Consider the following 26774-nt stretch of genomic DNA (forward strand, 5'->3'; position numbering starts at 1 on the left):
AGGTGGTATCACAATCACACACACACACCTCACATCACAAAGTGGGGACAAGAGTGAATTCAAGAAATGGTTTGAAATAACCAGAGTCCATCCAATTAGACAATAAGGGTTTGTGGCTCTCTGCCTGGCTTCCAAAGAAGGCTGTGCCCAACGGGGGACCCAAGGTAGCTGGGAAGAGTCTTGCATATGCCTTCAATCTCTACACAGTCGCACCGGGGTTCTCAAGGAGACAAGACCACTAAGATACAAGTCTGGTGCAAAAGATTTAAGAAACTGATTCATGCAATTTGCAGAGAAGAGTGACAAGTCTGAAGTCTACAGGGCAGGCTGGCAGGCCAGGAACTCTAATAGAATTTCTACACTTCAGCCTTGAGGCAGAATTTCTTCTGCAGGAAGCTTTGAATGTTGCTCTGAAGGCCTTCACCTGATTGGACAAGGCCCACCCACACCCCCAAGGGTGACTGAATTATTAGTTGACACGTCTGAATTCTGCAGGGTAGGCGGGCAGGCCAGGAACTTGAATGGAATTTCGATGCTTCAGTTTTGAGGCAGGATTCCTTCTGCAGGAACCCTCAGATGTGGCTCTGAAGGCCTTCACCTGATTGGACGAGGCCCACCCACATCACCAAGGGCGACTGCTTTCCTCAAAGCCTATGGATTGTAGATGCTAGTCACGTATTGACATTTATTGCCACAGAGGTGAGCATCTGACAGACGAATAGGGCACCATCGCCCATCCCACCAGACACATCAAAGTTAAGCATTCCCCAAGGCCTGGGCCATGTGAGAAGTGGAGGCAAGTTAGTAGAGCATGAGATTCTTTAAAAAGTCTGGGGAAGGGGAAGTGTCTGGGGGAAGGTCATTCTGCAGGGTCAGCTGGGGCTGGAAGGGCATGGAAGCATGAAGCCAACCCGCCTAGAGGGCGGGACTTTGTGGGTTCTGGTCGGCTTCCAGGGGCCGTTCTCCACAATTCATGGGCAAACCAGACAGGTGATTGGGTGATGCCAAGAGGCTGGGGGGCTCTGACCTGAGACGGGCACCGGAACTGCAGAGCCAGGCTTGGCCTTGGAGGTGACCTTGTCTAGTTGTCCCCACATTTTTTTTTTTTTTTTTTTTTTTTTGCTTTTTCAGGGCTGCACCTGTGGCATATGCAAGTTCCCAGGCTAGGGGTCAAATCGGAGCTGCAGCCGCAGGTCTACACTACAGCCACAGAACACCAGATCCGAGCCACATGTGTGACTGACACCACAGTTCACCACAACACTGGACCCTTAACCCACTGAGCGAGGCCAGGGATCGAACCCACCTCCTCATGTATACGACGAGTTGGATTCATTTCCTATGTGCCACAGCAGGAACTCCTCTTTCTGCTCATTTTAAATCAAATTTTAAAATGATTCTAAGAAAGCTCTTGCAAGTTACTTCAAAGCATTCCTTCTTAGCCCAACCTCTGAATAAATATAAGGACCTTGAAAAGTCCTTGCAGGTTTCAGGGAACTTAGTGAAGAATTCTAGGAGCTTGAATGTTTTTTTTAAATGCAGAGATGACTCTTCTGCAATTTCATCATTAAAACTGATTTCCTGACAGTGGCTTTGTTTTTCTAAATTCTGGTAATGCATATTTTCCCTAGCATCACCCGCCGCTTCTGCTTTCCAAAAGTATTTGCATAAACCATTGCAAATCACACTGATTTTTCTGATGAGTGTACCGTCTGAGTCAATTTGGGATATACACACAGTCTTTTTTTTTTTTTTTTTCATTTTGCTTCCTAGTCCTTTCTCTGATTTTTTTCAGAAGACTAGCTCTCAGCTTTCTTGTATCCTCTTATTAAAGATATTTATGGGCTGCTGCTTTATTTTTTTCTTAAATTTTTTTGATTTAGGTAAGTACATTTTTTTATGAACGTACAGACGATGTACAATAGTGTGCCAATATCTGCTGCACAGCAACGTGACTCGGGCATACATATACATACATTCCCTTTCTTATATTATCTTCCATTAGGTTCTATCGCAAGAGATTGGATGAAGTTCGCTGTGCTGGACAGTAATTTTTTTGGCCACGCTCACAGCATGCAGAAGTTCCTGGGCCAGGGATCGAACCTGAGTCAGAGCAGTGGCAATGTCGAGTCCTTAACTGTTAGACCAGCAGCGACCGTCACCGATCTCTTTCCCTTTCCTCCTCCTCCTCCTCCTCCTCCTCTTCTTTTCTTCTTTTCTTCTTCTTCTTTTCTTCTTCTCCTCCTTCTCCTCCTTCTTCTTCTATTCTTTTTAGGGTCACACCTGCAGCATATGGAAGTTCCCAGGGTAGGCATCGAATTGGAGCTTCAGCTGCTGGCCTACACTACAGCCACAGCAACACGACCTACACCACCGCTCACAGCAACGTCGGATCCTGGACCCGCTGAGTGGGGCCAAGGATCCGATCTGCATCCTCAGGTAGCTGGGTTCTTAACCTTACACTGCACTACAATGGAGATCCAAGTTCTTTTTTAGCTTCTCCAATGTTCTAGAAGGTGGACATAAACCCATGAACACAATAGTGAAATTCGCTATTTGTTATCTGGGCATTGTAAGTTCTAGCAGAGAACACAGCTTGTGCAAAGGCCCTGCGGTGGGATGCAACCCCACAAATGCAGGGAGGTCCATGAGTCTTTAAAGAAGGCAGCAACATACAGTGGGATGGAACTAGAGACCAGAGAGAGAGAGCTGGTCTCCAAATCCTGAGGAGCCTTCTAGGCTGTGGGAACAAGGGTGGACTTTGTTATTTATTTAATTTGCTTTTTAGGGCCACACCCTTGGCATATGGAAGCTCCCAGGCTAGGGGTCAAATCAGAGCTGCAGCTGCTGGTCTACACCACAGCCACAGCAACACCAGATACAAGGGGCATCTATGATCTATGCTGCACTTGCATCAATGCTGGATCCTTAACCCACTGAGTGAGGCCGGGGGTGGAACCTGCATCCTCATGGATGCTAGTCAGGTTCGTTTCCGCTGAGCCACGATGGGAACTCCAAGGTTAGATGTTACACGATGTATATTGATTCAGGTTCTGACTCATGAAATTCCTCCTTTCTTAGCTGTAGAATTTCATGTTCTTGCTCTCTTGAGATTTACGTTCCTCTGTATCTCCTTCTCAATCTAATGTGTCATTCATTATTTTGAAAATTAGCTCATGCTTGGAGTTCCCTGGTGGCTCTGTGGGTTAAGGATCTGGCACCCTCACGGTTGTGGTTCAGGTTGCTGCTGTGGCACGGGTTTAATCCCTGGCCCAAGAACTTCTGCATGTGGTGGTGGTGGTGGTGGTGGGGTGCAGCCAAAAATGAACAGACAATGAACTCATTCCAAGAGAGGTCAATCCCCCACAGCACCCCCCACACCCAGAGTAACTTTAGGGGCGTCCTCAATGATTGCTTTAACTTTCTTATTCCCGAAAGACATTTATTTATTTCTTAAATTCAATGGATTTTATTATATCTACAGTTGTACCATGATCATCATGACCTGATTTTATAGCTTTTCCATCTCAAACCTCCAGCCCTTCCCCACCCCCCACCTCTCTCCTCTGGAAACCATCAGTTTTTCAAAGTCTGTGAGTCTCTATCTGGTCTGTAAAGAAGTTTCTTGTGTCCTTTTTCCAGATGCCACATGGAAGTGATAGCACATGATGTGGGTGTCTCACTGTCTTTCTAGCTCACGCAGCCTGATCGTGTCCAGGTCCATCCATGTGGCTGCAAATGCCTTTCCTTCTTTTTCATGGCTGAGTCATATTCCTTTGTGTCTATGGACCACATCATCTTTATCCACACCTCTGTCGATGAACACTGAGGTGGTTTCCACGTCTTGGCTGTGGTTCAGAGTGCTGCAATGCACAATGGAGTACATGTGTCTTTTCAAGTCATGGTTTTCTCCAGACGGATGCCCAGAAGTGGGATTGCTGGATCAGATGGTCATTCTATTTTTAGTTTTCTGAGGAATCTCCCTCCTGTTTTCCATAATGGCTGCACCAATTGACCTTCCCACGGACAGTGTACTAGGGTTCCTTTTTCTCCACAGCTTCTCTGTCATTTGTTTGCAGACTTTTGGATGATGGCCAAAACCACTTAAAGGAGAGGTTTAAAGTTCTGGTTGGACGGTGATGCACGTTTGTGATTATTTTGCTATCAAATTTCAACTTTATGATAGTATGGCCCCACATATGGGTGATTATATTTACACGATTTGGAATTCATGTTCTCCTAGAGCGCTAATACACAGTTAAAATGTCCTTTATATTTTATGACTATGGATCTGCTTAGACAGCTATTAGATTTTCCTTCTGTTATATAACGTAAATCCTTAATATCTGTCTTTTCTTCCCAACTTCTTAATCTGTCATGCTTACGTCTTTGACGATGAGCTACTCCTGGTTACATGGAAGATTAGGCGACTTGACCCAACATTCCTGCCGGAACAAACTGAAAAATCCTGTCTGGATACTTTCGAAAAGCATCCCATTAGAAACATCTCGAGACTGACGACACTAAAGAGAACTGTCAGGCCATAATCTCAAGGGAAACAGACCGACAGAGCCCTGAAGCCCTTTTTCCCTGAGCAGATTTGGTGAACTGGCCAAGACTAAAACCACACTTTTGACATCGTCTCAAGTCTCCAGAAACAGAAGATAATGTTTTTAGGTCCTTGTCAAGGTCGGGGAGTCTAATGACATACTTTCCTCCATGCAGCTCTGATTCTATAAGTTCTATGCTAGGAATTCCCATTGTGGCTCAGCGGGTTAAGAACCTGACCGTGTCTGTGAGGATGTGGGTTCAATCCCTGGCCTCGCTCAGTGGGTCAAGGATCTGGCATTGCTGCGAGCTGCAGAGCAGATCACAGATGCGGCTCAGAACCACAACAAGGCTCCCCATACCACACTTTGAGAAACACATATCTGCTTCCGTCTTGAATCTGCTGTGTTATCACCCATCCCATAGCCGCTGGAAAAGTCCACTGGACTCTTCTGAGAGAATAAGGGAGAAAAAAGACAAATATCAGCGCATCATTATTATGAAAAGCAGCAGATTGAAGACAGAAGCAAGGCTCACTGTACCACACTTTGAGCAGAACTGGTGTCAAACTCTTTTTTAATACCCGCCAGCCATTAATGGGATTTGCAAACATGGAAAACATCATTCTTGTCACTAATACTCTCAGATTAGCGACACTATGCTACATACAGCATATATATATATAGTTTATATAAGATATTCTCTGTATAATAAGAATTAATATATTCTTCATGTGTATGTGGAATCTAAAATACGACACAAAACCAGAAATAGACTCACGGGCATAGAGGAAAGACTTGTGATTGCCAAGGGGAATGGCTAGGGAAGGATGGATTCAGAGTGTGGGGTTAATACATGCAAACTGTTATGTGTAGGATGGATAAGCAACAACAAGGTCCTACTGTACAGCACAGGGAACTATATTCACTATCCTAAGAGAAATACTAGCAAAGAACATAAGAAAGAATGTATTAATATGTATAATTAAATCACCTTGCTGCAGCTGTATAGCAGAAACACACAACATTGTAAATCAACTATACTTCAGTTTAAAAAAAAAGAAAAAAGAATATAAGCTCTTCTTCATACAGCAAGACTATATTATTTGCGTGAACACAGAATGGATTTCTTATCATTAATAAGATACTTGTATCCATCTTATCATTAATAAGATACTTGTATCCAATGTATATGTTACATTGTTACATATGTAACAATCTGCTCGGCTGGAGTTGCACATATGGGAAATATCAGTCGATACAAATCATATGGGCAAAAGGTATGTGAGGTCCTCAATCATTATTTAGAAGGAAAAGAAGACCTGAAATTGATGAGTTTGAGAACCAGCGAAGACCTTCTCAGACGAAGAGTGGACCAGACACATACACAGCTTCCCGAAGTCTGCAGGAAGGCAGATACTGGCACTACGTTAATAAGGCAAAGAAGAGTCCTTGAACATGTGAATCTACCCTCGTGACACTTAGCGGGATAAATTCACCTCACGCAGGCAGTACTGCCCCCGGTAAAATTCCAAACTCTGAATTAGGTTTGAAATGGTCCTAACGGATAGTGTTTCTAGGCAGAGCGATGACATTCGAAAGATAACGACGGATACCGCAAGGATCCCAATCCTTCAGAATGAACAGAATATTCCATCACAGATGCAGCCCCACAGAGACACCCGAAAGAAGCAAACGCCCATCTTCTCTGGAGGCCTGTCCCTCATTCAGGCACAAGGAAAAAAGACAGTCTTAAATGGAAAGAGGACAAAGCCCATAAGGACTTCGGTCTCTGTGAGCAACTCCCAACATGCGTGAGACCCCAAAAGACAGCAACAAAGGTTCCAGGGGTTTGGATGATCAGATCGAGATGGCAGCACAACCTACACAATGAACTGAAGGCCGGTATGGTTTGAAAAGGTCACGATAGAACTCCTAGACGTGCAAGACACAAACACTGAAATTTAAAATTCAGTAGATGGAGGTAAAAGTAGGCAAGACAGAATCGAAGAGAGAATCGGTGAATTGGAAGACTACAGCTTCCAGAAGCCAGGGCACAGGGACACAGAATGAAAACATGAAAGAGTGAAGATACCCAAAAAGGAGGTAGAAGAGTTGCAGAAAGACAGGGCACAGCAGCACATGAAGCACTACTGGTGGAGAATTAACCAGAAAGCCAGTAACCCACAGGTACAGGAAATGGAACCCATCCCAGGAAGAATAAAACAAAATACACATGCACACATGCCTCACATGGGCTTTCCAAGGACCAAAGACAGAGAGAGAAGCTTAAAAGCAGACAGGGAATAAAAGATGACATCTTTTCAAAGAATTACACCTGACTTCTATCAAACAATGGAAGCCAGACCATGAGGAGAGAGGGGACTAAAAGAATGGAAACACTGAAAGGAAGTAGATCCCAGAGAAAATATCTTTCCAAAGGGGGTGGCATAATACAGCTCCAGAAACAACAGTCGAAGAACGCTTTTGTGAGTAGACCGTCCCTGAAGGGGATTTTAAACACTGTGCATTAAGACAGCTGACACGAACCTCTGTTGGGTGGTGTCAGAACATCAAAAGAAACAAAGGGCTCAGACACTGGCAAACATGTAGGCAAATCTCTACAAATATTGAATGTACAAAACAATATTACTCATGTTTTGTATCAGGTCCAGGATGCCAGGAGGACCCACATCTGAAATGAGCGCTTGCTAACGGAAACGTACCATAGACAAAAAGGAAAGATAATTTTTTTTCTTTCTTGGCTACCCCACAGCATATGGAGTTTCCATGCCAGGGATCAGATCTGAGCTGAAGTTGCGACCTACACCGCAGCTATGGCAACACCAGGTCCTTTAACCCACAGTCTCAGGCTGGGGATGGAACCTGCATCCTGGCACTGCAGAGATGCCACTGATCCCACTGCATCACAGTGGGAATTCTAGGAAAGGCAATTTTTTATTTTATTATTATTTATTTATTTATTTTGCTTTTTAGGACCACACCTGTGGCATATGGAGATTCCCAGGCAAGGGGTTGGATCAGAGCTGTAGCTGCCTGCCTACACCACAGCTCACAGCAATGCCGGATCCTTAACCCACTGAGTGAGGCCAGGTATCGAACCTGGGTCCTCATGGATGTTAGTCAGATTTGTTAACCTCTGAGCCATGAGAGGAGCTGCAGAAAGGCAATTTTTTAGACGGATGTGTTTTATCCAAGTAATGTCATATTTCACATCATCAATGTGTTAAGTGTTGATGGACTGAGGTTTCCAATCCTGAGGGCTAGATAAATGGTGATTCTTTATGACCACATCACGAAGGCATCATGGTGCAGGCTTGACTGGGATGCTTGGGGATGAAATCTGGAGGAAGTCCTAACTGATAGTGTCCGTGGCAAGTGAAATGCCAGCAGGAATCTGCAGCCAAGGGCATCCACCAGAACCATGAACGGACACTCCAGCATGCACACACGTGCACACACACACACTCACACACAGGCTCCTGGAAACCACAGGGGACATTTCACACTTACTGGTGACCTAACGATCAACATGTAAAACCCAGCACACTTCATGTCCTTTCAAATGGTCGATGCTAAAAGCCACTTAGTGGAAGGGTGACAAGTCACAAGGAAGACCCAGCTGTACAGGATGAGGAGGAAATTGCAGTTGCCAAGCACAGGACTTCAAACAGGAATGATGGCATTCTACCGGTCAGATCAGACAGCTGTCCATGACAGGGTCTCATTCCCTTGGTCATTCTTCTCGTGATGTGACCTTCTCTTCTGAACACTCCCTCTGCTGCCTCCCTCCTGGGCTCATTTGTTTAAAGGATTAAGGCAATGAAAGATCAACATCACTGCTCTGTTTTTTCTTTTTTTCTTTTTTTTCTTCGGGTATAGTTTTGAGTCAATGTCTGCTATACAGCACAGTGACCCAGTCATACACATATATACATACATTTTTTCTCTTATATTATCTTCCATCATGGTCCATCCCAAGAGACTGGATAGAGTTCCCTGTGCTGTACAGCAGGACCTCACTGCTTATCCATTCTCAGTGTCATAGTTTGCATCTACTCACCCCAAACTCAAGGGCAAATTCACCAGAGTGATTTTGCACACTTTTCAAATCACTTTTCATTATCTAGGACAATTGTGTCAGGACAGATGAAAAGCATTCAACCTCCATCTTTGAAAACTTAATTTTAAGCATTCAATGTCTCTGTTGAATAGATCATTTCTCAGCAGGTGTAGCTTCCTCTGTGGGGAGGGGTGTCTGTTTCTACTGTGATATTCATATCCATTTATCTGATCATTTAGACCAATATCTTCCTGGTTACAAGCTTTGGAAAAATAATAGGAAGTGATTGGGACGTGTGTAAAAAAGGATCAATCCAGAGTTTGATTTCCCTTCACTCCTTTGGAAAATAATCATAATGTCATCACTGCTTTACTAATTCGACTGATATTTATTGGACACTAAGGCCACATCAAACAAAAAGATACAGACTAAGCCAAGCAGAAAAACAGTAATTCTGCTGTTTTTTCTGGAGCAGCCTCCAGCCTACAGGCAAAAATAAGATTTCTATAGCCATAATGCCACCACTCAAGGGTTTGAGCATGACAAGAGATGTTTGAGTTGGGTTTATGGTCTAACGTGAGGACCTTTTGTTGTATTTCTCATCTGTAGTGGATTGGCAGCAAGACAGAGCAAAATTAGGGCAAGGAAGAAACCCAGGCTGCAACACTGAGCTGCACTCTCCCTCAGACTCATGCAAATGCATCATTTGCACTTGAGACTGTCTTCCTTGAATACGCCTGGAAGCCTTTCTTCCCCTGTCCTGTCTGGCTGGAACCAGCAGAACTTATTCATAAAAAAATAGGTTTGGTCTACATGAACCCACTGGTTTGACCACATATGCCTAGCACAGTGCTCAGCATACCTACATACTTCTTTTGTTAAGCTAAGCAATCTTGGTTGGGTCCTTCCTGGCTGGATACACACCCACCCTCAATAAATGTTGCCCAGTTATTGGTTTAGGGTTTCCCAGTGGTTTCCCACTGGTGCTCAAAAAAAAAAAAGTTAGGACCTAAGACACAATTTCACTCACTCCAGTTGTCCCATTAGAAGTCAGATTGCAAAATATTGAGGAATAAGGAACATTCTGATTCAACTGGCTTCATCAGCCTGGCTCTAAGTCCTAGACGGATGTTGCCAGTAGGGTTGCTGGCTTTAGGAAATCAACACCCAGGACACAGAGTTAAATGTGAATCTCAGATAAAAAACAAATATGTGTTCTTTGGTATAAGCATGTCCCATCTATAGCACAGGACAAACTTCTTATAAATAAACTCTTTGTCTCAAATATTGCACTGGATATATTGACAGTAAACTACAATGCATAGTTTATTGTGCAATATTTGGTATATATTGATATTTAAAGTGTTGTATAACTAAAAATCAAATTTAACTGGTGTCTTGTATTACTTGGGCAACTCCACTTCCAAAGGTGAAGCCTGACTCTTTAGGGGCAGAAACAAAGAGGCAAAGACAGCTGGGTATCAAAAAAATGCAAACAGTCCGTACAGAGTGACCACAGAGACTTGTTCATCCGGATTTTATTCTAAGTAAATAATAGATATGTGGGGCAGAGGGAAGCATAAAGATGCTGCCTCAGCATTATTTCAGAGGAGGTCAGAGAAAGTGTACCTTTCTCATTTGATAAAACACTATGCTGCTATCTAAACTATTAGGGAACATATACCAATGAAGTTAGAATACTCCCTCACTCAAAAATAAACTCAAAATCTGGCTTAAAGACTTAAATACAAGACAATGCACCATATATCCCCAAGAAGAAATCATAGGCAAAACACTCTCTGATCTAAATCATAGCAATATTCTCTTGGGTCAGTCTCCCAAGGTGATAGAAATATAAGCAAAAGTAAACAAATGGGCCCTAAATAAACTCACAAGCTTTTGCACAGCAAAGGAAACCATGGACAAAATGAAAAGACAACCTACACACTGAGAGCAAATATTTGCCAACGATGTGACTGATTTAATTTCCAAAATTTACTAACAGCTCATATAACTCAATAATACACACACAAAACCCAAACAACCTCATCAAAAATTGAGCAAAATATCTCAATAGACATTTTCCCCAAAGAAGGCATATAGATGGCCAAAGGCACATGAAAAGATGCTCAATATTGCTAATTATTAGAAAAATGCAAAACCAAACTGCAAGGAGGTATCATTTCACATCCATCAGAATGGTTATTATCAAAAATTCTACAAATACTAAATGCTGGAGAGGGTGTGGAAAAAAGGGAACCCTCCTACACTGTTGGTGGAAATGTAAGCTATTGCAACCACTATGGAGATTCCTTAAAAAAAACACAAAAATAATAGATGCAAACTATTGTCTTTGGAATGGAAAAGCAATGAGATCCTTCTGTATAGCACTGGGAACTGTATCTAGTCACTTATAATGGAGCATGAAAATGTGAGAAAAAGAATATATATATTTATGTGTGTGATTGGGTCACCTTGCTGTACAGTAGAAAACTGACAGAACACTGTAAACCAGCTATGATGGAAAAAATAAAAATCATTAAAAAAATAGAACTACTATATGATCTAGCAATCCCAGTCTTGGGCATCTATCTGGAAAATATGAAAATTCTAAATCAAAAAGATCCATGCATCCCCATGTTCACAGCCACACTATTTGCAACAGCCAAGACATGGAAACAACCCAAGTGCCCATCAACAGAGGAATGGATTTAAAAAAGATGTGGTACATATATACAATGGAATATTACTCAGCCATAAAAAAGAATAAAATAATGCCATTTGCAGCAACGTGGATGGACCTAGAGATTATCACCCTAAATGAAGCAAGTCAGACAAAGACAAATACCATATGACAACACTTACATGAGGAATCTAAACAATAGTACAAATGAACTTATTTGCAACACAGAAATAGACTCATGGACATAGAAAACAAACATATGGTTACCAGAGAAGAAAGGCGGGGAGAGATTAAATTAAGAGTTTGGGATTAACATGTACACACCACTGTATATAAAAGAGATAATCAATTAAGGACCTACTGTTGAGAACAGGGAACCCTAGCCAATATCCTGTAATAACCCATAAGGGAAAAAAGAATCTTTTGCTGTACACCTGAAGCTAACACAATACTGTGATCAACTATAACTGAAAAAAAAAATGGAGAAAGCCATATAAAAATTTCATGAATTAATATTAAATTAAAAATTTTAACACTATAATTACAAATACACTTGCACATCAGTAATTGCTAAAGAAAAGACTCAGAATGACAGGGCAATTAGATTGTGTGTGGGAGATGTTTGATGTTAATGTCCACAGCAAAATTATTGTATTAGGGTTGTCCAGATGAAAAGAACAGAGTGTGTATGTGTATATACATATACAGGTATTAGCATATAGAAATATATATATGTATGTGTGTGTATATATGCTGGTGTGTGTGTGTACATAGAAGGGGGAGGGTCAGAGATTCATTTTAAGGAACTGACTCATACAGTTACAGAGACTGGCAAGTCCAAAATCCGGCAAGTAGACCAGCAGGCTGGAAACCTAGGAAAGAGGTGGTGTTGCTGCCCAAATCCAAAGGACACCTGCTGCAAAATTCCCTCCTGCTCTGGGGAGGTCAGTCTTGTGTTCTATTCAGGCCTTCAACTGATTTGACGAGGCCCACCCACATCATGGAGGGCAATCTGCTTTACTCAGCCATAAACACCCCACAGAAACATCCAGATGAGTCTCTGACTACAAACAAAACTACATCCTGTGGCCAAGTCGAGGCAACACATAAAATTAACACAAATATTATTGCTAAAATGAAATACTTGGGGAAAAGGAGGAATGAATGTGAGGCCAGGAACTGGAAGCTGCCACAATACACATTTCTTTTTTTTTTTTTTTTTTTTTTTTTTTGCCTTTTAGGGCCACACCTGAGGGATACGGAAGTTCCCAGGCTAGCGGTCGAATTGGAGCTGCAGCTGCTGGCCTATACCACAGCCACAGCAATGTGGGATCTGAGCCATGTCTGTGACCTACACCACAGCTCACACCAAATCCTCTAACCCACTAAATGGGGCCAGAGATCGAACCCACGTCCTCATGGATACTAGCTGGTTTCATTACCACTGAGCCACAATGGGAACACCAACAATATGCTATTTTTAAAAGCAGCCAAACAGAAAGACAAATATCATGATATCACTTATATGTGGAATCTAATTAAAAAAAGACTCAAAAGTACTTATTTACAAAACAGAAACAAGCCTAATTTAACAAGAGATAAATTGGGAGGTTGGGGTATATACACACTACTACACATAAAACAGATAAATAACAAGGACCTACTACTGTCTAGCACAGGGAAATCTACTCAATATTCGGTAATAACCTACATGGGAAGAGAAGCTAAAAAAGAATGGATCCATGTCGATGTATAAATGGATCCCTTTGCTGTACACCTGAAACTAACACAACATTGGATATCAACTCTACTCCAATAAAATTAGATTAAAAAAAAATAGAAGCAGCCAGACAACAAACGGGCTGAGATAAATGGGAAGCAGGTGCAAGCAGTACCAGGTTGGAAGAAGCTCTTGTGAGATGGGAGCATCTGTCATGCTTATGGGCCAGGAGCAGGAGACGAAGGAACGCCTCCCAATAATGACCCCTCTCAGCACCCCCAAGCCAGGAACTGCTGTGATTTCAAGGCAGAAAGAGAAATCCCCTGCAGCTAACTGCCAGTACTCTGTTGTACCAAGATTTGCCTTCACTTTGGGACACGGGAGTCAGGAGAAGAGACACAGATGATGTTTGATCTGATCTATTCTGAAATGTGCGTGTGTGTTCCCAGGAAAGAATCCTTTCCATTGGAAAGAAGCACAATCATACTGTAGGTTATGATGTAGACCTTACAGGTACTATCTGGGCCAACTTTTTCCAAGCACGCATGGCTATCAGTTATTCATTCAACAAACACTATTGCACAATCACCATCATCTTGCCTGCTTCTTTATTTTATTTTTTAAAAATTTGTATTATAATTGATTGACAATGTTTTGTCAATTTCTGCTGTACAGCAAAGTAACCCAGTCATACATATATATACATACATTCTTTTTTTCACGTTATCTTCCATCACATTCCATCACAACCTGCTTCTTTATTTTTAATATATATGGTTTCATGTGCAGTACTGATTTCAAGAATGACCACACTACCCATAGGTCAAACAAATGAGTGGACAAAAGACCAACAGCTCTGCCCAATCCTCCCTTCCAAAATCTTGGGCAGAAATTCTGGGACAAGCCTTGGTCATTTCCACACAGTGTCTAAAACAGACTTCGGATGTTTTCCTTAAGCCACATTTAATAAGACCAAAAAGGAAGATCTCGCAAGATAACCCAAAGCTCACGTGTGCACGATCTTATTGTCTACGTGATAGGAGCCTGACAGCTTATTAGCAAAAAGCATCATGAAGACCATCACCATTACCTTCATCCCATCATCACCGACACCACCATCATCACCAACACCACCATCATCACCGTCACCTCCACCATCACCAGTATCACCATCATCACTGTCACCTCCACCATCACCAACATCACCATCATCACTGTCACCTCCACTATCATCACAGTCACCTCCACCATCTTTAGTGTCATCTCCACCATCATGACCATCACTTCCACCATCATCAGTCACCTCCACCATCTTTACAGTCACTCCACCATCTTTACCGTCACTTCCACCATCATCACAGTCACATCCACCATCTTTACCGTCATCTCCACCATCATGACCATCACTTCCACCATCACAGTCACCTCCACCATTTTACCGTCATCTCCATCATGACCATCACCTCCACCATCATGACCATCACTTCCACCATCATCACAGTCACCTCCACCATCTTTACCGTCACTTCCACCATCATCATCGTCACCTCCACCATCTTTATCGTCATCTCCACCATCATGACCATCACTTCCACCATCATCAGTCACCTCCACCATCTTTACCGTCATCTCCACCATCATGACCATCACTTCCACCATCATCACAGTCACTCCACCATCTTTACCGTCACTTCCACCATCATCACAGTCACATCCACCATCTTTACCGTCATCTCCACCATCATGACCATCACTTCCACCATCATCACAGTCACCTCCACCATCTTTACCGTCATCTCCATCATGACCATCACCTCCACCATCTTTACCGTCACCTCCACCATCTTTACCGTCATCTCCATCATCACCGTCACCTCCACCATCTTTACTATCATCTCCATCATCACCGTCACCTCCACCATCTTTACTATCATCTCCATCATCACCGTCACCTCCACCATCTTTACCGTCACCTCCACCATCATCACCGTCACCTCCACCATCTTTACCGTCACCTCCACCATCATGACCATCACTTCCACCATCTTTACCGTCACCTCCACCATCTTTACCGTCATCTCCACCATCATCACAGTCACTCCACCATCTTTACCGTCATCTCCACCATCATGACCATCACCTCCACCATCATCACCGTCACCTCCACCATCTTTACCGTCATCTCCACCATCATGACCATCACTTCCACCATCATCACAGTCACTCCACCATCATGACCATCACTTCCACCATCTTTACCGTCACCTCCACCATCTTTACCGTCATCTCCACCATCATCACAGTCACTCCACCATCTTTACCGTCATCTCCACCATCATGACCATCACCTCCACCATCATCACCGTCACCTCCACCATCTTTACCGTCATCTCCACCATCATGACCATCACTTCCACCATCATCACAGTCACTCCACCATCATGACCATCACTTCCACCATCTTTACCGTCACCTCCACCATCTTTACCGTCATCTCCACCATCATCACAGTCACTCCACCATCTTTACCGTCATCTCCACCATCATGACCATCACTTCCACCATCTTTACCGTCACCTCCACCATCTTTACCGTCATCTCCACCATCATCACAGTCACTCCACCATCTTTACCGTCATCTCCACCATCATGACCATCACCTCCACCATCATCACCGTCACCTCCACCATCTTTACCGTCATCTCCACCATCATGACCATCACTTCCACCATCATCACAGTCACTCCACCATCTTTACCGTCACTTCCACCATCATCACAGTCACATCCACCATCTTTACCGTCATCTCCACCATCATGACCATCACTTCCACCATCATCACAGTCACCTCCACCATCTTTACCGTCATCTCCATCATGACCATCACCTCCACCATCTTTACCGTCACCTCCACCATCTTTACCGTCATCTCCATCATCACCGTCACCTCCACCATCTTTACTATCATCTCCATCATCACCGTCACCTCCACCATCTTTACTATCATCTCCATCATCACCGTCACCTCCACCATCTTTACCGTCACCTCCACCATCATCACCGTCACCTCCACCATCTTTACCGTCACCTCCACCATCATGACCATCACTTCCACCATCTTTACCGTCACCTCCACCATCTTTACCGTCATCTCCACCATCATCACAGTCACTCCACCATCTTTACCGTCATCTCCACCATCATGACCATCACTTCCACCATCAACATCATCACCGCCTTCACCATCACTGTTATCTTCAGCATCATTATCCCCACCATCATCATCATAACTTCCCTCCCCTTCACCATCAGCACCCTCCTCCTCCTCACCACAACTCTCACCCTTGAGAATCTGAATCCCCTCTCATGAGTCATCAGAATGGCCACTTAGGCTTCTGAGGAAACAGCCTGGCCTGAAAAGACTCTCCCTCGTGTCTTTATCCCTCAAAGACAGTTGTCTGACTGATGCTTTCCTTTGGGCAGTGGGGCCCCCTCGCTGCCGAAAAACAAGGGAAAGTGATGATCAAACCTCCTTGGGAGACAGCTCCTAAATGGCCTCATAACAAATTGGTCTGGTTTGAGCCTCCTAAGCAATTTCCAGCACAGATTCATCCCTTACACTCCTTTGTTATGTGTTACCTCACGGCTCCTTGGGAATCCATTAATGGAAACTCAAGTGAATACCATGTCTTTCTCTACTTCCTCTTCCCTTGAACAAGTTTGGTTTCTCTACTTCCTCTTCCCTTGAACAAGTCCTGAATAACCATAGGCATAGAAATGTTCATTTCTGCTACTTTGCCCTTCCAGAAGAGCCATCTCTAAAAGAATGCATATCTAGGTAGGACTGGGCTGCCTTGCTGTACAGCAGAAATTGGCACAAAATTGTAAATCAGCTTTTTTAAAAAAAGTTTTAAAAAAAGAAAAGAAAAAGAAAAAAACGAAGAGACATCTGGCAATCTGGAAATGAAAACACTCAGGTGGACCCATCCACTAATTTTGAAAGAGTGGCTTTAGATTCTTCTAGGGGTGAGCATCTTTGAGATCAAACTCAGATGAAAATCAGAGAAGATACATATGGAAGCTGTGCTGGGAAATGTATTGGGAAAAAGAATTGGAGGAGGAAGGCTGGTTATTTAGCTCAGACATGGCTGCATGTAACTAGACCAAGGAAGGGAGTCTCCCCATGGTCACAGGTCCCGTAGGGGGAGCAACAGAAAATCAGGGGCACCAAATCTGTCAGTTCCTTCTGAGCTGCTGTGGGCTGATGGCTGCATCCTGGCCCCATCAACAAGGCTTGGCAGTGTATTTTTAGCAAAGTTAGAGCTTGAGAACCAAACTTGAGTCAATCTGGGAGGAAAGCCCAGCTGACAACCATGACTCAACAAGGCCAGCCTGAGACTCCACAGGTTCAAATGGTTATTCAAACAGATGAATGGTACCAGGCTGCCAAGGTGACATGGCCAGGTGTCTGTCCAGGTGGATAAAGCTGGCGAAAGAAATCCAGACATGAAAAGTTTGGAAAATGAGGCAGGAAGACTTGCCATTGTGATGAGCCAGCCATCCACCCACCCGTCCAAGCATCCATCCATTCACTATCCATCCATCCATCATTCATCCATCCATATCCATCCATCCACTCATCCATCAACTCACCCATCCATATCCACCCATTCACCCATCCATCCATTGATCCATCATCCATCCACATCCATCCATATCCATCAATCCACTCATCCAACAAGCATGCGTGATGTACCAGGAACTTCCCCAGCCTCGGGGACACAAAGCATAAAGACATGGTCCTGCTAACAGGACTCCAGGCTCCCAGTCAGAGTTGAGGCGTCAAGAAGAAAGATTCACAAGGAAGGGCACTGAGGTTGGGTGACTGCAATACTAGGATGTAGCCATCTCTTGCTTTAGAATGATGGCTCACAAAAAACAGAGGGGATTGTGATGCAGGGGTCAACTCAGGATTCGGGGATTGGTACCAAGGACCTCACCCCCGCCCCCCATCTCTGGCAGCCCAATGAGAACAGGGACATCATTTTACGTTCTTCATGAAGATCTGCTGCAAGAAGGGCTTCCTCCACGGGCAGCTTTAAAGTTCCCTCTTTCACTGGATCTAGGAATTGACATGGATGTGAGCTTCCGAGTGGAGACATGGGAGGAGACAGTGGAAGATGCCTTCTGTAAAGATAAGGGGATGGAGGAGGAGAACAAAACCCAAGGGTGGAAGTTAAAGATGAGATGCAGCGGTGAGAGGACCCTTCAAGGGGAGCTGGAGAGAGGGTAGCACTTGCTCTGGTGAAGGGCAAAAAATGCCTAAGGTAGAGGAGGATGCCAGGAGCACAAAACTGTAGTTGTTGAGGACGGCGTTGCTCTAGGAATGACATGGACTCAAGGGCAGCTGCAGGACACATGGCAGGTCATGGTTGGGTGGGTTATCTGGGGGAAGCTGGAGGATAGAAGGCCTTGACCGGGTGGCCAAGGGCTTGGGCTCACAGGCAATGAGAGACGGTGGAGGCATGGCTGGAAGAGGACGGCTCTTCTCCGTGCCCTGGATTCTGGTGGAGAGAGACTGGGAGCAAGAGAACAGGAGAGCATGGCTCTAACTGACCCTTGCAAAGAACCGCTCACAGCAGAAGAGCAACAGAGAAACCAAAGCACCAGAGTGATTTCCAAAGGTGAGTGAGTAAAGGAACGCGACGTCCATGGGAGGTTCAAAGTCGCTCACGCTCAGTCATCGTGGGGGCTCCGATCGTGGGTGTCCTCTGAAGAAATCATTGTGTTCTTAAGATAGAGTAAACGGGGGAGTTCCCCGTGTGGCTCAGTGGGTTATGAACCCAACTCGTGTCCATGACGATGCAGTTTGACCTCTGGCCTTGCTCAGCGGTTTAAGGATCCAGTGTTGCTGCGACATGTGGTGTAGGTGGCAGATGCAGCTGGGATCCTGTGTTGCTGTGGCTGTGGTGTAGACCCGCACCTACAGCTCTGATGGACCCCTAGACTGGGAACCTCCGTATGACGCAGGTGCAGCCCTAAAAAGGAAAAAAAAAAGACAGAATAAATGGAGAGAATGCATGAGCAGCAGAGCCAGGTGTCGATGTTGTAATTAAAAGTATTATGTGAATAAGAGAGAGAGAGAGTTTTACTGAGAACATAAGTAGCCACGAAGACGTGTTGGGGGAAATTCAGCGTCCCCGGGGAAGTGCCCCCTTCCATCATCCAGCCTTACCGATGATGGCAAAGCCTGTGATGCGGCCACAGGAAAGAACCGGCCATTTTTGACTAGCTTACTTTTTTTGTTGTGAACACTTTCGCTTATTTATTTTTCGAAATGAATAATGAAAAAATTAACGCCTCACATGCTGAGCTCTTAAACAGGTAAAAGAGCATGAAGCACTTTTTATAGTCTATGGCCATTCCACCCTGAACACAACCCATCTCTTCTGAAATTCGGGGGGGGAGTTGTATATTTTTTTAGGGCCCCACCCGCGACAGATGGAGGTTCCCAGGCTCGAGGTCCAATCAGAGCTGTAGCTGCAGGTCTACACCACAGCCACAGCAATGCAGGGTCTAAGCTGCAACTGTGACCTACACCAGAGCTCATGGCAACACCGGATCCTTAACCCACTGAGCGAGGCCAGGGATCGAACCTGAGTCCTCATGCATACTAGTCGGGCTGGTTACCACTGAGCCACCATAGGAACTCCCGAAATACTTTTTAGAAAAAAATTGCTCAGCAACTGCGCTCGAGTGGTCAGTGGGTCCCCTTGTCCCCATGGTCATAGTTCTGCAGTTTAGGAAACCATGGAGCTGGACATGCATGAGGTTTTGTCCTTTTATGTATCACGGAATTCCATTTGCTAACCGTCTTTCTTCACTTAATTTTATTTTTATTGGAAGATAGTCGATTTACAGTGTTGTGTCCATTTCTGCTGCACAGCAAAGTGACCCAGTCAGACATATATTTACCTTCTGTTTCTCATACGATCTTCCATCCTGGTCTCTCCCAAGAGGCTGGACAGAGTTTCCTGTGCTGGACAGCAGGACCTCACTGCTGATCCATTCTCAATGTCCTAGTTTGCATCTACTCACCCTAACCTCCCCGTCCATCCCACTCCCTCCCCCTTGGCAACCGCATGTCTGTTCTGCACGTCTGCGAGTCTGCTTCTGTTCTGTAGACCGGTTCATTTGCGCTACATTTTAGATGCCACATAGAAGTGACATCACGTGGTGTTTGTCATTCTCTGTCTGACTTCACTGAGGATGACAATCTCTAGGAGCCCACTTTCAATACAGTAATGGAGTAAAAGGAATACGTACAGTCACTCTCCACTATAATATCTAAACGTGTGACCAGCAGAGAGTCTAGGATGCCAACATACAGGGACTTTGGGACACACACAGGCTCTGACCTCTGTTGCAGAAAAAGATTCAAGTGGATGCAAACTAGAACGGATTAGCCATGAGGTCCTGCTGTCCAGCACAGGCAACTCTATCCAATCTCTTGGGACAGACCAGGATGGAAGAGAATATGAGAAAGGGAATGTATGTATATGTATGACGGGGCCACTGTGCTGTACAGTAAGAATTATCACAAACCTGTAAATCAATGATAATTTAATTTAAAAATAAATTTTAAAAAGATTCGATCAGGGATTTGAGCTGTTGGGACGCAATCTCTGTGACCTGTGCATTCGGAATTAACAGAACAACCAGAACTCACGTGCTGGAATAATGGTGGAACTGGAAAGGAAGGGGAGAGGGGCCCGCCTTCCTTTGTCCTTAAATGGTTATGTAGACTGGCCAACGGGGACCGGCTGTCGAGCACAGGGAACTCTACCCAGTACCCTGTGATAATCTATAAGGGAAAAGAATCTGAAAGACAGTGGATGTGTGTGCATGGATCACGGAGTCACTCTGTTGTACAGCAGAGACAACCACCACCTTATAAATCAACTCAACTTCAATAAACCCTAAAAAAAGGAGTACGAAGACGTGGTCCATATACACAACGGAATATTACTCAGCCATAAAAAAGAACGAAATCATGCCATTTGCAGCCACATGGATACACCTAGAGATTCTCATCCTCAGTGAGGTAAGTCAGACAGAGAGGACAAATACCATAGGATATCACTTTTCTGTGGAATCTAAAATACGGCACACAAACGAACCTCTCTACAGAACAGAAACTGACTCACAGACATGGAGAACAGACGTGTGGTTGCCAAGGGGGAGCGGGGGGAGCGGGCTGGATGGGGAGTTTGGGGTTCGTAGATGCAAACTATGACACTGAGAATGGATCAGCCATGAGGTCCTGCAGTCCAGCACAGGGAACTCTAACCAGTCTCTTGGACTTGACCATGAGGGAAAATTACACGAGGAAAAGGATGTATATCTGGGCCACTATGCTGTACAGCAGGAATTGACACAACACTATACTATAATAAACAAATTAAAAAAAGAATTAAACCTGGAGGTCCTGCTGTGGCGCCACAGGATCGGCGGTATCTTGGGAGCGCTGGGACACAGGTTCGATCCCCAGCCCTGGCACAGTGGGTTAAGGATCTGGCGTTACCTCAGTGGGAGCTTAGGTTGTGACTGCAGCTTGGGTGTGATCCCTGGCCTGGGAACTCCATATGCTGCGGGGTGGCCAAAAAAATTCAGAAAAAGAAAGGAAGGAAGCAAAAAAGAAATCGGTATTTACAAATTCGGGAGAGTCTGCAAAGATCAGGAAAGGGAGAGAGAGATAGCATCCCTGTGTGTTCAGGATGGCATTTGAGACAGGGCTTGGCATCTCTCCCATAGGAACTTGTTAGGACAGAAAACAAGGCTGCCTGAGAATCACGCCAGTGAAACTGACCCTCCCGTCCTCACCCAGTGGGTGCCACGGTCTATGCTGAGAGCAAACCTGGAGTCTGCCTGTCATGGTGAAACTGAAGCCTGGGGGACCTCCCCAAGCTCAGATGAACCGAACCTGGCTCACGTCTCCCGGAGGCAGATGGAAACGTGCCTGGGATCGAATACGCGGGAATCCAGTGAATCCAGTTACTCTGGGTGTGCAGAGAGCCGGAGCTGTCAGTTTCTGCCAACACAGCCCAGAACGTTCCATGGAAAAATCAAGCATTTGGATAATGAACGTGAATGAGTCGGGTGCAACCCCGACCCTCGGAGTCTCGTGTTCATACCTATAGAATATCATATCCATTCTCATAGCAGTAGACAGTGCAAACGACCAAGGAGCTGAGCTCTCAGGGCCCTTTGCAATGAGGACGGCCACGTGTTGCTGGTGGACTCTGCAAAAGGGATCGGATTCCTGAACGGCAACAGACACAGCAGGAGAGGTTCCTTTGTGGCTTTTAGGAGTCATGCTGCGATCCCCGACGCTCGTGGGTTGCTCTGATTCCAACCCCAGAGAGCTGCATGCAAGAATATCTGAGATCATCTGTTTTTCTTCCTTCCTTTTGATTTCTCTTTTCTTTTTCAGGCTGCATCCGCGGTATCTGGACGTTCCCAGGTTAGGGGTCGAATCGGAGTTCAGTTGCCAGCCGACACCACCGCCACCGCCACGCCGGATCCAAGCTGCATCTGTGACCTACACCACCGCTTGTGGCAGTGAGTGAGGCCAGGGATGGAACCTGCATCTTCATGGATCCTAGTTGGGTTCTTAACCTCCTGAGCCACCAAGGGAACTCCCAGCCACACTGCTTTAAATCATTTGGGCGAAACCTTTCAGACTTTCTGGTCTGATGCCCAAGGTGGGAGATGGCCAGAGAGATGGGCAGAGACCCAATTTTATGACAAGTGTTCACTGCAGGGTCACAACCACACAGCTGTCTACACACTCAGGAAACTCTCTTGTGTAGACACTCCTTCCCCCCACCCCGGAGCACATTACAACTGCCCTCGCCAAGTCCGGTCCCCACATAAACCAGTCTATCCTTTTTTTCCCCCAATTAGCCTAAAATCTGAAGCTCAAGGGCACATTTCTAAAAGTATCCATCACTCCATCATTTTTTAAAATTTTCCCCCACTGTACAGCATGGGGACCAAGTTACACTTACATGTATACATTTTTTCCCCCACGCTTTGTTCTGTTGCAACATGAGTATCTAGACATAGTTCTCAATGCTATTCAGCAGGCTCTCCTTATAAATCCATTCCAAGTTGTATCTGATAACCCCAAGCTCCCGATCCCTCCCACTCCCTCCCCCTCCTGGGGTGGCCACAAGTCTATTCTCCAAGTCCATGATTTTCTTTTCTGAGGAGATGTTCATTTGTGCTGGATATTAGATTCCAGTTATAAGTGCTATCATGGTATTTGTCTTTGTTTTTCTGACTCATTTCACTCAGTATGAGAGTCTCTAGTTCCATCCATGTTGCTGCAAATGGCATTATGTCATTCTTTTTTATGGCTGCGTAGTATTCCACTGTGTGTATATACCACATCTTCCTCATCCAATCATCTGTTGATGGACATTTGGGTTGTTTCCATGTCCTGGCTATTGTATCACTCCACCTTAACCACATGTTTCTCGTCCTTGTCAGGATTAGATGACGATCCACCTGCTGGGGCCCCTGGTCATGTGGGGACAGAGGACATGCAGGACCTCGGCAGACTATCACCAAAAGCCAGCCTGGCCCTTCCCCCTTCATGGACGTCCAGGCAGGTGAGGTGGACGTCCAGGTGCATCTACTTTGCGGTCTATTTCCCAGCATCCGGGCCACGGGAAGACCTCACAATATTGCTGTGGACAGACAGCTGCCTCCTCTCCCTCCCTCAGCCAGGGAGTCTCTCAACGACCGCAGAGAACGTAGAACTCCTTCCGTCTTGTACCTGGTCGTGGAAAGGGACACCCCAACCCAAGCCCCCCGAGAGAGCCTTTCAGGAAGCTTTTCATCTCAACAGAAATGGGAGGCTCTCCCATCCACCTCTCAAATTCTTCTTCTTCTTCTTCTTCTTTTTTTTTATTGGAGTTAGATTTATTTTTTATTAAGGGATCGTTGATGTACAGAGTCGAGTCCATTTCTGCTGTACAGCATAGAGCACTTACAGGTTCTCAAATTAAGGGAAATCAGTCAAAGAGAAAGATAAAAAAAAAAAAAACCCATAGGTTATCGCTTCTGTGTGGGACCTAAAATGCGGCACAAATGAACCTGTCTACAGAACAGAAACAGACTCAGAGACACAGAGAACAGACTTGGGGTTGCCAAGGGGGAGGGGGAGGGAGGGGACGGACGGGGAGTTTGGGGTTCGTAGATGCAAACTAGGACATGGACAATGGATAAGCCATGAGGTCCTGCTGTCCAGCCCAGGGAACTCTATCCGGTCTCCTGGGATAGACCGTGATGGAAGAGAATACGAGAAAAAGAATGTATGTACATGTGTGACAGGGTCACTCTGCTGTGCAGCAGAAACTGACAGAACACTGTAAATCAACTATACTTTAATGTAAAAAATATAAATTAAAAACTATGGCACAGACGAACCTCTCTGCAAAACAGAAACAGACTCGCAGACACAGAGCACAGACGTGTGGTTGCCAAGGGGGAGGGGGAGGGAGTGGGATGGACGGGGAGTTTGGGGCTCGTAGATGCAAACCCTGACACTGAGAATGGATAAGCAGTGAGGTCTATGATTCCTTTTTATCCACGTGTTGGTGTGGCTCTTCTCTTCTGCTGCCAACACGGGGCACGCCAAGCTTCCTACGGCAGCCACACTGTGTCAGGTTCACTCAGGATCAAGCAGTCACCCCAGGGAAAGGCGGTCAGTATCCATCAGCCACACAGTTTGGCTGCTGGGGACAGTTCATGGGCTGAGAGATGGCAGTGCCCATGTTGCCAAGCCCCCAAGAATATAAGGCGGGGCACGAAGGCGGGACACGGATCTGGTGCAGCAAGAGAAGGCTGAGGAGGTGAACATGAGCCTCGGGCCACTCTCGGGAAGACGTCATGGCTCGTGATGGCGAAGCCGCTGTCCTTGGCAGAGGCGCATGACACATCCAGCTCCAAGGCACCTGTCTAGCGGTTTTCTCCACAGACGTCTGTACAAACCTCTCCATGGGCAAGAAAAGTCACAGGAGAAGTGAGAAAAGCTCCTTCCCCCTCTGTGCAAAGGAATAATAAAAATCTGTGCCCAGGGAACCCAAGGAGGATCCATACCAGAAAAGGGCGGCATTGCCCACAGGGGAGCAGGCGCGACAGGTGTGGGATTAGCTGAGTCCTTTAAAGGAACAAACATAGCATCGGAGCTCCTATTCATTACCTGAAGCTGCTATCAGAACACTTCGTGTTGTGGCTCAGCGGGTAAAAGACCCGAAGGGTCTCCATGAGGATGCAGGTTCGATCCCTGGCCTCGCTCCATGGGTTAAGGATCTGGTGTGGCTGTGAGCTGTGGGGTAGGTCACAGACTGGGCTCGGATCCCACGTTGCTGTGGCTGTGCCGTAGGCTGGCAGCTGCAGCTCCTGTGCAGCCCCTAGCCTGGAACCTTCCACATGCTGCAGGTGGGGCCCTAAAAAGTAAAATCTCAGGCTAAATAAAACACGGGCATGTTTCTCCATATCTTCTTCCAGTGTGATTTCTGCCTCATTTACCGCTCCCTCCTCCTCACCCATCCGGGGGACGAGACTTGGGGGTTCTCCCATCCTGTTCACTTTCTGGAGCTTTCGTCTCATTTCTGTGAACGTCCCCCTCGCTGTCTGGGGAGGCTCCACCCCCTGGTCCCCCTGGGTCCTGAGAACCCTGGGCGTCTCATGGGAGGACCTCACTGTGGCCGTGCATTGCTTCTCCTCCCCGAGGGGGTAAAGCTTCAAGGCCCCCACCCCTGCGGGGAATCCGGGCATCTTCCAGGAGAACCCCCGCTCCAGGCCCAGGCGTCTAGGTCCGGGAAGGAGACAGGTGCAGGCGTCTAGGTCCTGGAAGGAGACAGGTGCGTGAGCAGAGGCGAGCGGCCACCCCGGGCGGGCACGTGGGCGCTGACGTGCTGGGACGTGATGCCCTGCTCCTGCCGCCCATGGAGGCTCTGGCGTCCCCAGCTCTCCGCCCTGACCTCCTTCTCTGCCTCCGTCCCCAAGCAGGATCTCTGTGGGGTGACGATGGACAGAGCCATGCAGGTGGACGCGCCCCCTCCTTCCTCTCTGGCAACCCAACATTTCTCTGCCTGGCCTTCCCTCACAGCCGCACCCCCGCCATTCCCTGACGCCTCCACACCTGGGTGCTTGAGGACAAGGCGTTAAATGCCAGGCGGATCCTATAGAGAAAGTGATGGTGTCGCCTCCTTACAGGGTCTGCCCACACCTGGACCAGGAAGCCCAGGATTTATGAGTTCATGACGCGTGGCTTTATGACCAGCAGCCCGTCCACTGCGCTGGGGGCCGGGAAGCTGTGGTTGGGCGGGGGTGAGTTCCGGGCGCAGCTGTCCCCTCAAAGGCAGGAGACACGTTATACCGGTTCCCCCGCCTCCTCGGCCTCCATCCATCTGAGCCAGACGGGGTCCATGTCTGCAGGAGACACCGGTCCTGCCTGAGCATCCTGCCGACTCGCCACCAGCCTGGCAACGTGGAGCTGCTGAGCACCGATTCAGGACATGGCCCTGCCACGCAAGACCAACCATGAAGCAGGCGCGGGTGTGCGTCACAACCCTGCTTGCCTACAACTCCTGGAAAAGGGGTGTTCCTAGAAAGCAGACTCGCCTCTCCATCGAAGCACAGATCCAGATCCACCTGCTGCAGGAA

General features: G+C 46.1%; 2 protein-coding genes across 40 annotated transcripts in view; both read right to left on the reverse strand.

The window, feature by feature from the left end:
• The window catches only part of LOC110255319 (polyprenol dehydrogenase), a 339610-nt gene that overhangs the window by 95348 nt on the left and 217488 nt on the right, over nucleotides 1–26774 (reverse strand). For 2 of the 39 annotated variants that reach the window (XR_014834923.1, XR_014834910.1), the window contains one exon: nucleotides 2207–2283. The exons of 34 other annotated variants lie outside the window; for them this stretch is intronic. The gene's annotated coding sequence lies outside the window, so the exon portion shown is untranslated. Of the gene's footprint in view, nucleotides 1–2206; nucleotides 2284–3414; nucleotides 5001–24001; nucleotides 25956–26774 lie in introns of those variants that run through there. 3 more of the 39 variants (XR_014834932.1, XR_014834925.1, XR_014834924.1) reach the window with 3 other exon arrangements.
• LOC146394439 (uncharacterized) lies at nucleotides 12827–16250 on the reverse strand. Its single transcript, XM_085007070.1, has 3 exons — nucleotides 15820–16250; nucleotides 15404–15715; nucleotides 12827–13900 (listed from the first exon to the last, which is right to left on the reverse strand). The coding sequence occupies exons 1-2, from the start codon at nucleotides 16195–16197 to the stop codon at nucleotides 15650–15652; spliced, it is 444 nt and encodes a 147-aa protein (XP_084863196.1). The 5' UTR covers nucleotides 16198–16250; the 3' UTR covers nucleotides 12827–13900; nucleotides 15404–15649.

This window comes from Sus scrofa, chromosome X, assembly GCF_054392235.1.
Source record: "Sus scrofa isolate SSC_HxYL_T2T_F1_AM1 chromosome X, Sscrofa_HxYL_maternal_Yorkshire_Landrace_v2.0, whole genome shotgun sequence".
NCBI classification, from domain to species: Eukaryota; Metazoa; Chordata; class Mammalia; order Artiodactyla; family Suidae; genus Sus; species Sus scrofa.

What these genes read in the sequence shown, in the direction of transcription:
- LOC146394439 (XM_085007070.1), bottom strand. Translation starts at nt 16,197, where the DNA reads ATGATGGTGGAGATGACGGTAAAGATGGTGGAGGTGACGGTAAAGATG. An exon ending in TGACGGTAAAGATGGTGGAT is followed by an intron (nt 15,716 to 15,819) that starts GTGACTGTGATG and finishes AAGATGGTGGAG; the next exon opens with GTGACGGTGATGATGGTGGA.